Below are 12335 nucleotides of genomic sequence, written 5' to 3' on the forward strand. Positions count from 1 at the left end.
GTATTTATGAAAATTAAATTAAAATATAATAGAACAATCGAGGACAATAAAAGATTCTTGAAATATCTGAAGGAATATCACAATTTTCTCATGATTTGCTAAATCAGAGATGACACACTGGTATCCAGCAAATGGATTATAGGCCAGGTATGAGACACTGAACCCCTACATCCTCAGAGCAGCCAGGCAGTGGCCTGGGACTAAGGGACCCTAGACTGGTCTCCTAACATCCACCATCTGTACAGCACCAGAGAAGCCAGCTGCAGAGAACATGGAACAGCCCATTATTGACAAAGGACCCATGATGCCGCTAGGGAAGTTTATCTTCTAGGTGTTCAGGAATAAGTTTAGCAGCCTGAGTTCATATTGCGGGGAAGGGAGTAGCAAGGAAAGAAGCAGATCTATGAGAAATACTACTACACAAACAAAAAAACTCACAAATCCATAAAATTTAATATGGACAAAAAAATTAATAAATGAACCAAAGCGCTGTCGTTCATAGAAAAGGACAGGTACTAACAAAAGTAGTTTCAGGGCTTCCCCGGTGGTGCAGTGGTTCAGAGTCCGCCTGCCGATGCAGGGGACACGGGTTCATGCCCCGGTCTGGGAAGACCCCACATGCCGCGGAGCGGCTAGGCCCATGAGCCATGGCCGCTGAGCCTGCGCGTCCGGAGCCTGTGCTCCGCAATGGGAGAGGCCACAACAGTGAGAGGCCCCGCGTACCGCAAAAAAAAAAAAAAAAAAAAAAAAAAAAGTAGTTTCAGTAAAATCAAAATTAAAGGGCAAAAATATAGAAGTGGTTTAACTGCTCTTACAAGACAATTCATCCAGGAATTAAACTGACTTAATAGTGCTGTCAAGTAAATACTTTCTTGATCAATTTTATCGCCATTGGTAAAGTTATGGTTGGAATGTTTGTGTTCATAAATAAGAGTTAGAATGTCTGAGGGAATCAAAACAGGGTCAAAATGGGGAGTAGAGAGTCCACTGACCACTTAGTGATACCTGTAAGAATTAAGGAACAGGGTTTCCCATCCATCCTTACCAGAATCTCTACTGAAGACACTGCCTGACCTGTAATCCAATATATCTCAGTCCAGTAATTGGCACAGGCCGTAACTCTCATCAATTCCTCTCTTCCTTTGAATGATTCTTGATGCTGGTCATAAAATAAGTCCTATATTTGAAGTCATACACCCATTTTGACTGTTCTTAGACTCAAGTCCTAAGGTCCATGATTCCCATTTGTCCAAAAAATTGTTGCACCCAATCAGAAGAAAAGACAGTTAATTCATATTCACAATATATTCACAGGATGACCTTTGTTCCCTGCTTCCTACCCCCAGCTCACCCATTGTTCCATAAAGCTCAGGGCTGGGTGGGTAAAGAACAAGAAATAGGATAGATGGAAATGGATGGGTGGTGAGGGTACAAGAGGGAATGAGCAGGGAGAAAAGATTGGACATATCTGATACCATTTTTTTTTTAAAACCAGAAAACAAGAACAATAGAATAAAAATACTTGTTTGCACATATTCTATATTCACCATGAATTTTACCTGCCCTTCATTTATATTCTAAGATGATGCATTTTGTTTCACTGGAATTATTGTAATGAAAGATCATTTTTTGAAATGGGAACTGAAAATGTGGATTCTGTAACAATAATCACTGTATTTATAGGTATAATGATAATAAGTACCATTCTATTGCTTTTATACAATGTAGTAGAGCCAAAATTTTACATGTGTCTTTTAAATTTATCTTTACATTTTATACTGTTTACTGTCTTCTAGACATATTGTTTTCTGAACACCAGAATCCAGGACAATGCACTTAAAAGTGGGTCAATAATCACTTAATAAGTAAATGAATGAATGACGTTCTTAAAACCTGGACATAACTGACATTCATCATTTCACTTTTGGTGAGTATATTGTGGGTTTATATTTACTCACACAGATTAGTAAGTGTAGGAAAATAGCTTCAAATTTAGATGAGAACAAGACCTCTTTACTTCCTGAGATCATTTCTTTATTCTTTCTTGTTCAGAAGATAGTTTGAAAGTGCTTGTTAGAAGATAGTTTTCTTAGTGGAAAGTGACTCAAAAATGAAGTCTCAGTTCAAGGCCTCCTTTTTATAAAAAAGGAAGTGAGTATGAGGTAAACTGCATAAACAAAGTACCGCAGAGATGAAACTTAAACCAGGAAGAAACATGCCATCAATGTACTTGATGAGAACACATGTGTCATGTGAAGAGACATGACAAATACAGCCCTCCTTAAATTACTTTTGGCCATGGTGATCACGTTCATTTTAATTTTGCCAGAATATTTCAAGACACCAAACAGTGAGTATTTAATTACAATCTATTTTTTCTTTTTTAAAACTTATGTCAGCTAATGGTTACAGGAAAGGCCTTTGTTTTTGAGTACATGTTGTGTGGGCTGAAGTTCTATGCCTGAAAAGCTAATAAAATGAGATTGCAATTTTAGTTGACTGTTATATAGTACAGTATAGTACAGTACTTACAGTACTTAAGTATTGTAACATACAACAATGAAATGAAAAAATGAAAATACTTGAAATCTGTAGTCTAGTTTTCAAACATTGAGTTTACAATAATCTCATCATATGATTTTGCTCTTTGAAAGTTTCCTTCAAAAGAGTTTTAATTATGCTTTTACATTCTGGAATTATTTTATAAAGAAAGTAACATTTACTATGTTTAAAATGCTTGAATTCTCTCTATCACAACTATTTCACACACATCACTTACTGTCACTTTATGGAAATGTATTTAGATTTTTTTCAAAATAAGATGGGTGCAAATTTAAGCAGGTGTATGCCTGTGCATATTTGCAACTAGAGAAAAATGGAACAAAATTAGCTTTGTGTATATTTCAGAAAATTGTGATATTGCTGAAACCTAGAGTAGGAAAATAAATAGATGTAAATTTAAACTATGTTTATGTGTCAGTAAAAGATTTGAAAATATATTAGTGTGATTGTTTGAATGGTAATTGTGCTCCCTAGCATTTTATAAGAAGAAGAAGTAAAAAGAAAATGTTGTGTTCTATCAGTAAAAAGTTATCATATGAATTTGATTAAAATCAGACAAAAGCTTATATTTCATGACTTTTTGCAATGATTATTTATTATTGCATATACATAATACTAAGTGGCCAGATGAAAATACTTTTGCTAATAACATTTGGTGACATATTGCAATGATTATTTAATATTGTATATACATGATGTGAAGTAGCAGATAAAATTTTTTTTGATAAACACTATGAATGTCCATTTTGTGAATAATTGAATTTTTCAAATTACTCTTGGTTTTCTGGCATTATGTTGCTTAGATTAAGCAATCATAGCATATATTTTAATTCTTGATTTCACTGAGTGAAAATATAAAAGGAATAGTTAGAATTGGAATGGAGATAACCTATTTCAATTTTTAAGCTATCGTGGGCTGAGGGGTAGCTCATTTAATAGGTGTCTAAGGTAGGTCAGATAGATGTATCTAGCAACTCCAAAGAAAATCAGATTGGATCTAATGAAAACCAGGTAATCAGTCTAAAAGATTTAATGATCTATTTGCTAAGTATTGGTTAGTGTTTTGTGAGAACTGGTGACTACAAGAGCATGTTAAAAGTTTTTCTTTTGGCGGCAGATGTCTCGACAATAATCAACCATCATTGATAATGATTTTGTACTCTTAGTTTCTTAACTGATTACAATAGCTTCCAATACTACCTTTACTGCCTCCTAAAAGTTAAAATACCCATTTCTCTTTTCCTTGTCCAAGAGCAACGTAGATATTTCCTCCAACTCTTTTTAGAGTGATGGATTTATCTGAGAATTTTGTTTCAAAGGAACTCTCCTTGGAACCAACAAACAAAACTGTTTGAAGACCACCATTTTGTCCTAATATCATTTTGTGGTAGAAGGAGTTTTGCACAGAGCTGCCATAAATGAAAAGTTGATTCTTAGGCAAAATGTTTTACACATGCAATAGTGTAATAATAATGCTTTATATTTTATAATGGTTTATGGATCACCAGGAGCAAGTTTATATAGCTTCATTTTATAGAGTTCTATATTGATTAAACTAAGGGCACATAATTGTTTTGTCTTTTAAAAAAATTATATATATATATATTTTTTAATTTTTTTTTTTTTGCGGTATGCGGGCCTCTCACTGTTGTGGCCTCTCCCGTTGTGGAGCACAGGCTCCGGACGCGCAGGCTCAGCGGCCATGGCTCACGGGCCCAGCCGCTCCGTGGCACGTGGGATCTTCCCGGACCGGGGCACGAACCCGTGTCCCCTGCATTGGCAGGCGGACTCTCAACCACTGTGCCACCAGGGAAGCCCTAAAATAATTTTTAATCACAATAAGTTGCCTTATGAAATGAGTTGACTTGTTAACTGATGTATTTCATAAAATAAAATATCTAGTAAGATTATTTAGATGATAAGATAAAAGAGTTCCAGAAGTGCTAAAATTAACCTTGAGAGTTTCCCATGTAGTCTTACCCTTCCTATCAGTTACTTGTGTCTTTTTTCCATTCTTATATTCTATTCACTTTAATTTCTAAGATAAATATTATAAAATGATTTTTACTTGCAAATTATTTATTGATACACTGTCTTTAATGTGTCGAATGAATTCAAAAGGAATCTTCATGAGGAATAATGTATTCACCAGGTTTAATAGATTTGATTTCAAAATAATAAATCCTCTGAAGGCCTAAGTTAAAAATAGAACACTGTGTTTGATCATTTTTCATCAAGAAGGTATCTGAATAATCATTACACAGAATATTCAATTATTATAATTACATAGTATAAGCTATTTAGTCTAACTTTAGCAAAGATGGGGAACTTCTTTAATGGTGTTTGGGACTTCTAATGACTTTGCGTTGGTTTGCACTGGCAAGATAGCTTATTCTAGTTTTCAGTTTATTGGAAAGGCAGCTTATACTAAGACATAGTAGTTAATATAACGGTTTCATACTCTTATATTGCATTAGATAATAGAGATATAAAAGGGTATGGATATATTTTTATTTAGAGTTCTTGAAATTAAGGGAGCTGGGTTGTTCCAGATAAAAGATGTTTTACCAACCTGCTTTAGGTGGACTTACAGTGTTTAAGAGAGAGAGAGAGACCTGGTTAACTCATATAAATCTCAGTGATCTTTATTTATTCTTTCACTATGAATAGTGTCTAACTGTACTAGGAACCCAAGGCTACAAAAATGAAGGCAATTCTTCCTTCAAAAAGTTTTCAGTCAAGGGGAGGACTGACTGGTAAATAATTAAATACAATACTGTAATCATGAAAATGGCAACGTTAAAAAGATTCAATGGGAACATAAAAGTTGCTTCCAATCCTGTCTCGGGGAGGATGTTTCTTCCATTTTCATTCACAAAGAGAAATAATTGTCAGAGTTCTAATGATCACCCAATATTTCTCCTTTGCTACTTGCAGGAGCACTTTCTAAAAGAAGCAATTGTTATTGATTTTCAAATAAAATATATTCGTATTTATATCTCAGAAATTCTTGAAGCCAGAAATTTTAGTGAGTTATGTGAGTATATTCCTGACTGTGGTGACGAGGACCAGGAATAGCACAGATGAAAACACCTCATACCTAATTTCATCTAGCTGTTTTGACTTCCTCTCTTACTTTTTTTTTTTTTTGTGTGTGGTACGCGGGCCTTTCACTGCTGTGGCCTCTCCCGTTGTGGAGCGCAGGCTCCGGACGCACAGGCTCAGCGGCCATGGCTCACGGGTCCAGCCGCTCCATGGCATGTGGGATCCTCCCGGACCGGGGCACGAACCCGTGTCCCCCGCATCGGCAGGCGGACTCCCAACCACTGCACCACCAGGGAAGCCCACCTCTCTTACTTTTAAGAGCCAAACTGACATACACTATGTTTACCAGCTTTCATTTCCCTTCCACTTCACACTTTCTGATGGAAATGGCTATATAGTGAGCAGTGAAATGGAAGAAAACAAAGGATAAAGGAACCTCAAATACAAACTATAGGATAAACCCTGAAGTATATGAGCGTCTGTACATATTACTTATGTCTATATTATAAAGACCAGTGTAATCAGGGTAACTGCAATTAATTTGAGAAATTCTTATCTTAGTTCTCAAAAATGGGCACTTTATTTTCTTATTGGCTGATGCATTAATAATTTAATCAGTAATCCCCAATCAGGTTTGGGATATAGTCATGACTATTAAAAAAAGATTTTTAAAAATTTAACATATTTATACATACATCTGCAGGTACTATATACCAAGTACTTTTACATATAATAACTCATTTTAACTCATTAAAGATTTCAACTCATTAATGGTGAAGCATCATTCTCAAGGGAGACTATTCTGAAAATCTGCAGGAAGAAGGAATAAGCCTAGATGGATAAATTTGCTTTTTTTAAGATTTTATTTCTTACTGATTTTTCTGAATCATTATAGTTTTAAAATGGCTACTAATGGACATGGTTTTTTTGTTGTTGTTGTTGTTTTGCGGTACGCGGGTCTCTCACTGTTGTGGCCTCTCCCGTTGCGGAGCACAGGCTCCGGACGCGCAGGCTCAGCAGCCATGGCTCACGGACTCAGCCGCTACGCGGCGTGTGGGATCTTCCCGGACCAGGGCATGGACCCGTGTCCCCCTGCATCGGCAGGCGGACTCTCAACCACTGCGCCACCAGGGAAGCCCTGGACATGGTAGTTTTACATATATAGCTTAGACATACGTACTGGCAAAAAAAAATACTGCTGAAAATAATGCTTTTCACTGCTTTGGCAGAATTGGCCTTATTCTCTCATAGGTGAGGTTACAATACCAATAACCCTTGCTTGGGAAGGTTTCTCACTACATGTCTCATTCATTTGCATTGGTAGATAAATGTTCTCTCGGAATATCTTTTTTGTTTTTATAGAAAAAATGGCTTTCTCTAAAACATTAATATGGTAATGTATATTCCCCTTATACTGCTCTGTTTCTTTTCTCCATAGCACTTACCACCTATATTATTTACTTATTTATTGTTTATATTTTTTGTTGCCCGATTTCTCCAAATAGAATGTAAGATCAATTAAAATGAGGTTTTTTTGTCTGTTTTGTTCATATTTCAAGCACTTAGGACGTACCCGCCGCATTAGAAGGCAGTCAATTTGTGCTTAGGTGAAATTTCTGAGTCATATTGTAAAGGAAATTAAAAATATTATAAAGGAAATAAAAAAGAAAATGCTTTCTGGAAGGAAGTATTTCCCATCAGACCCTCACAACCATCTTTTAATTTAGGTAGGCCAGGCATTATTATCCTCATCTTACATTTTGAAACATAAAATTTCACCACAAACCTAGAACTTTTAGGTTGTGCAGCCTCTGAAATTTACTTCACAGAATCTCTTACTTAAAAGATATGCATCACTTACCCTGAATCATTTACCTACCATTTTTTCCCCCAATGGAGAATTTCACAGTGTGCATTTACTTTCCTTGTTTTGACAAATAAAACCAGTAGTCTCTTTCTTATGTCCCAAACCTGCCATTCATATACTGCGACCATAGGTTAAAAGTGATCCCAAACCTTGCCCCTTCCTCCTAGGAAATATTTTATATTGTCTTCCTCAAGTGATCTCTGAATAAATCCATATTCTCTCTAGACTGCCCTTTTCCTAATCTGGTTAACACCATGGATGTATCATCCATACACAACATGATATTTTTTTTTCATTTTAACATCTTTATTGGAGTATAATTGCTTTACAATGATATGTTAGTTTCAGCTTCACAACAAAATGAATCAGTTACATATATACATATACAACATGATATTTTTTCACCCTTTCCCGCTCAATATTGCTAGAGAAGCTTCAACTATTGTACTCAAATGGAAATATAATTGAGTTTTTGCTATTGAAATTGATACTCTTTTGAGTCTCTGCCAGTTGTTAAAGAAGCAGACCTGTGACCAAAGGAAAGCAATATATATTAACTAACGTCTTTGTAAATTAGGCAGCAAAGCCATGAACTTCTATCCTGGCAACCAATATGCATATCTTAATTCTTGTGGAATAGAAATTTATCATGGCATATCTTTTATGCAGTTTATGTGGTTAGAGACAAGAATTTTTTAATTAAAAATTTTAAATTTAAGTATAATTGACTTACCATATTATATTAGTTTCAGGTGTACAACATAGTGATTTGATATCTTTATATATTACAAAATGATTGCCACAATAAGTCTAGTTACCATACAAAATTTTTACAATATTATTGATTATATTCCCTATGCTGGACATTACATCCCTGAGTTAATCTCGCTCATCTATTTCACTCTTCCCCTCACCCCTCTCCCCTCTAACAACTACCAGTTTGCTCTGTATGAGTCTGTTTCTGTTTTGATATGTTTATTTTGTTTTTAGATTCCACATATAAGTGAAATAATACAGTATTTGTCTTTCTCTGTCTGACTGATTTTACTTACATAATACCCTCTAGGTCCATCCATGTTGTCACAACTGTCAAGATTTCGTTATTTTCTATGGCTGAGCAATATTCCATTGTATATACAATTGACCCTTAAACAACACAGTTGTTAGGGGTGCTGACCCTCCTTAAAGTAAAAAATCCATGCATAACTTATAATTGGCCCTCCAAACATGCAGTTCCTCCACACCCACCCACTGTTCTGCATCTGCAGATTCAACCAACTGTGGATCTTGTAGTACTGTAGTATTTACTATTGAAAAAAATCTATGTAAAGTTTGGACCCATGAAGTTCCAAACCTGTGTTGTTCAAGGGTCAACTGTGTATACCACATATTGTTCATCTATTCATCTGTCAATGGATACTTAGGTTGATTCCATATCTTGGCTATTGTGAATAATGCTGCAATGAATATAGGGATGCATATATCTTTTCAAATTAGTATTTTTGTTTTCTTTGGAAAAATACCCAGAAATGGAATTGCTGGATCATATGGTAGTTCTGTTTTGATTTTTTGAGTAACCTCCATACTATTTTCCATAGTGGCTGCACCAGTTTACATTCCCACCAGTAGTGCACAAGGGTATCCTTTTCTTCACATTCTTGCCAACACTTATTTGTTGTATTTTTATAACAGCCATTCTGACAGGTGGTATCTTATTGTGGTTTTGATTTGCATTTACCTGATGATTAGTGATGTTGAGCATCTTTTCATGTGACTGTTGGCCATCTGTATGTCTTCTTTGGAAAATGTTATTTGGGTCCTTGGCCCATTTTAAATTTAGTTGTTGGATTTTTTGCTGTTGGATTGTATGAGCTCTTTGTGATATTAATCCCTTATCAGATACACTGTTTGCAAGTATCTTCTCTCATTCAGTAGGCAGCCTTTTCATTTTGCTGGTACTTTCCTTCACTGTGCAAAAGCTTTTTAGTTTGACATAGTCCTGTTTGTTTATTTTTGCTTTGGCTTCCCTTGCCTGAGGAGACATATCCAAAAATATTAATAAAACCCATATCAAAGAACTTACTGCCTATGTTTTCTTCTGGAAGATTTATGGTTTTAAGTCTTACATTGAAGTCTTTAATCCATTTTCAGTTCATTTTTGTACATGGTGTGAGAAAGTACTCCAGTTCGATTCTTTTGCATGTATCTGTCCAGTTTTTCCAACACTGTTTATTGAAGAGGCTGTCTTTTCCTCACTGCATATTCTTGCCTCCTTTGTCATAGATTAATTGACCATTTAAGTGTGGGTTTATTTCTGGGCTCTCTATTCTGTTCCATTGATCTATGTATCTGTTTTGTGCCAGTAATACTCTTTGATTACTGTAGCTTTGTAGTATAATTTGAAATCAGGGAGTGTGATACCTCAAGCTTTTCTTTTTTAAGATTTTTTTTTTTTAAACTATCCGGGGTCTTTGTGGTTCCATACAAATTTTAGAATTATTTGTTCTAGTTCTGTGAAAAATGCCATCCTTGCATCTCTGGGATAAATCCCACTTGATCAAGGTGTATGATCCTTTTAATGTATTGTTGACTTTGGTTTGCTAATATTTTCATTGATATTGGCCTATAATTTTCTTTTTGTTTTTGGTGGTGTCTTTATCTGGTTTTGGTATCAGAGTGATGCCGTCCTTGTAAAATGAGTTTGGAGGCATTCCTTCCCTTTAAATTATCTGAAATAGTTTAAGTAGGATAGGTATTAACTCTTTTTAAATGTTGGGTGGACTTTACCTGCAAAGCTCTCTGGTCCTGGACTATCGTTTGTTGGGAGTTTTAAAATTATTGATTCAATTTCGTTATTGCTAATCAGTCTGTTCATACTTTCTATTTCTTCCTGATTTGGTCCTGGGAGATTGAACGTTTCTAGGAATTTATCCATTTCTCTAGGTTGTCCTTTTTATTGGTATATAATTGTTTGTACTAATCTCTTATGATCCCTTTGTATTACTGTGATGTTGGTTGTAACTATTCTGATTTTATTTATTTGGGCTCTCCTTTTCTCTCTCTCTCTTTTAAAATTTTTATTTATTTATTTATTTATTTAATTTATGGCTGCGTTGGGTCTTCGTTGCTGTGTACAGGCTTTCTCTAGTTGCAGTGAGCAGGGGCTGCTTTTCGTTGCAGTGTGAGGGCTTCTTATTGCGGTGGCTTCTCTTGTCACAGAGCATGGGCTCTAGGCACGCAGTCTCAGTAGTTGTGGCGTACGGGCTTAGCTGCTCTGTGGCATGTGGGATCTTCCCGGACCAGGGCTCGAACCCATGTCTCCTGCATTGGCAGATGGATTCTTAACCACTGTGCCACCAGGGAAGCCCTTCTTTTCTCTTGATAGTCTGGTGAAAGGGTCATCAATTTTATTTATCTCTTCCAAGAACCAGCTCTTAGTTTCATTGATCTTTTCTTCTCTTTTTTTTTTTTCAGTCTCAATTTCATTTATTTCTGCTCTGATCTTTATGAGTTTTTTCCTTCTGCTAACTTTGTCTTCCTTTTCTGGTTCCTTTAGGTGTAAGGTTAGATTGTTTACTTATTTTTCTTGTTTCCTGAGGTAAGCTTATATTGCTATAAACTTTCCTTTTAGAACTGCTTTTGCTGCACCCCATAGATTTTGGATTGTTGTGTTTCCATTTTCATTTGTCCAGGTATTTTTTGATTTCCTCTTTAATTTCTTCAGTGGCCCATTGGTCACTTAGCGGCATATTGTTTGGCCTCCATGTGTTTGTGTTTTTTCCAGTTTTTTTCTTGTAGTTGATTTCTAGTCTCATATTGTTGTAGTCAGAAAAGGTGCTTGATAAGATTTCAATCTTCTTAAATTTACTGAGACTTGTGTTGTGGAGTAGCATGAGATCTATCTTGGAGAACATTTTATGTTCACTTGAAGAGAATGTGTATTCTGCTGCTTTTCTATGGAATGTTTTATGTATATCTATTAAGTCTGTCTGCTCTAATCTGTTGGCCAGTTTCCTTATTGATATTATGACTGTATGATCTGTCCATTGATGTAAGTGCGGTGTTAAAAGTCCCTCATTGTTGTTGTGTTACTGTCAATTTCTCTCTTTACATTTGTTAATATGTGCTTTATGTACTTAGGTGCTCTTATGTTGGGTGCATATATGTTTAGAGTTGTTTTACCTTCTTGGATTGATCCCATTATCATTACATAATGTTCTTCTTTGGCTCTTGTTATAGTCTTTGTTTTGAAGTCTATTTTGTCTTATATAATTATTGCTACCTCAGTATTTTTTTTCATTCGCATGGAGCATTCTTTTCCATCCCCTCACTTTCAGTCTGCATGTGTCTGTAGATCTGAAGTGAGTTTCTTGTAGGCAGCATGTATATGCGTTTTGTTTTTGTATGCATTCAGCCCTGCTATATCTTCTTTTTTTTTTTTTTTTGCGGTACGCAGGCCTCTCACTGTTGTGGCCTCTCCCATTGCGGAGCACAGGCTCCGGACACGCAGGCTCAGCGGCCATGGCTCATGGGCCTAGCCGCTCCGCAACATGTGGGATCTTCCCAGACCGGGGCATGAACCTGTGTCCCCTGCATCGGCAGGCAGACTCTCAACCACTGCACCACCAGGGAAGCCCATGCTATATCTTTTGATTGGAGTATTTAGTCCACTTAAATTTAAAGTAATTATTGATAGGTATGTACTTACTGACATTTTGTTAATTGTTTTGGGGTTGTTTTGCAGTCCTTATTTGTTCCTTTCCTCTTCTTTTGCTCTCTTGTGATTTGATGATTATCTTTAGTGTTATGTTTGGGTTCCTTTTTTGTTTTTTGTATGAGAATCTATTATAGATTTTTGGTT

General features: G+C 35.8%; 1 protein-coding gene across 3 annotated transcripts in view; it reads left to right on the forward strand.

Annotated features, from left to right (window-relative positions):
- The first annotated feature begins 2219 nt into the window (after window positions 1-2219).
- TMEM156 (transmembrane protein 156) overlaps window positions 2220-12335 on the forward strand; it is a 50347-nt gene continuing 40231 nt past the window's right edge. For 2 of the 3 annotated variants that reach the window (XM_024731705.1, XM_024731704.1), the window contains exon 1: window positions 2220-2350. In XM_024731705.1, coding sequence (XP_024587473.1) covers window positions 2263-2350 — 88 coding nt within the window. In that variant the 5' untranslated portion in view covers window positions 2220-2262. The remainder of the gene's footprint in view (window positions 2351-12335) is intronic. The other variant, XM_024731706.1, reaches the window with a different exon arrangement.

The sequence above is a fragment of the Neophocaena asiaeorientalis genome, unplaced genomic scaffold, assembly GCF_003031525.2.
Source record: "Neophocaena asiaeorientalis asiaeorientalis breed wild unplaced genomic scaffold, Neophocaena_asiaeorientalis_V1.1 scaffold39, whole genome shotgun sequence".
In the NCBI taxonomy this organism is placed as follows: Eukaryota; Metazoa; Chordata; class Mammalia; order Artiodactyla; family Phocoenidae; genus Neophocaena; species Neophocaena asiaeorientalis.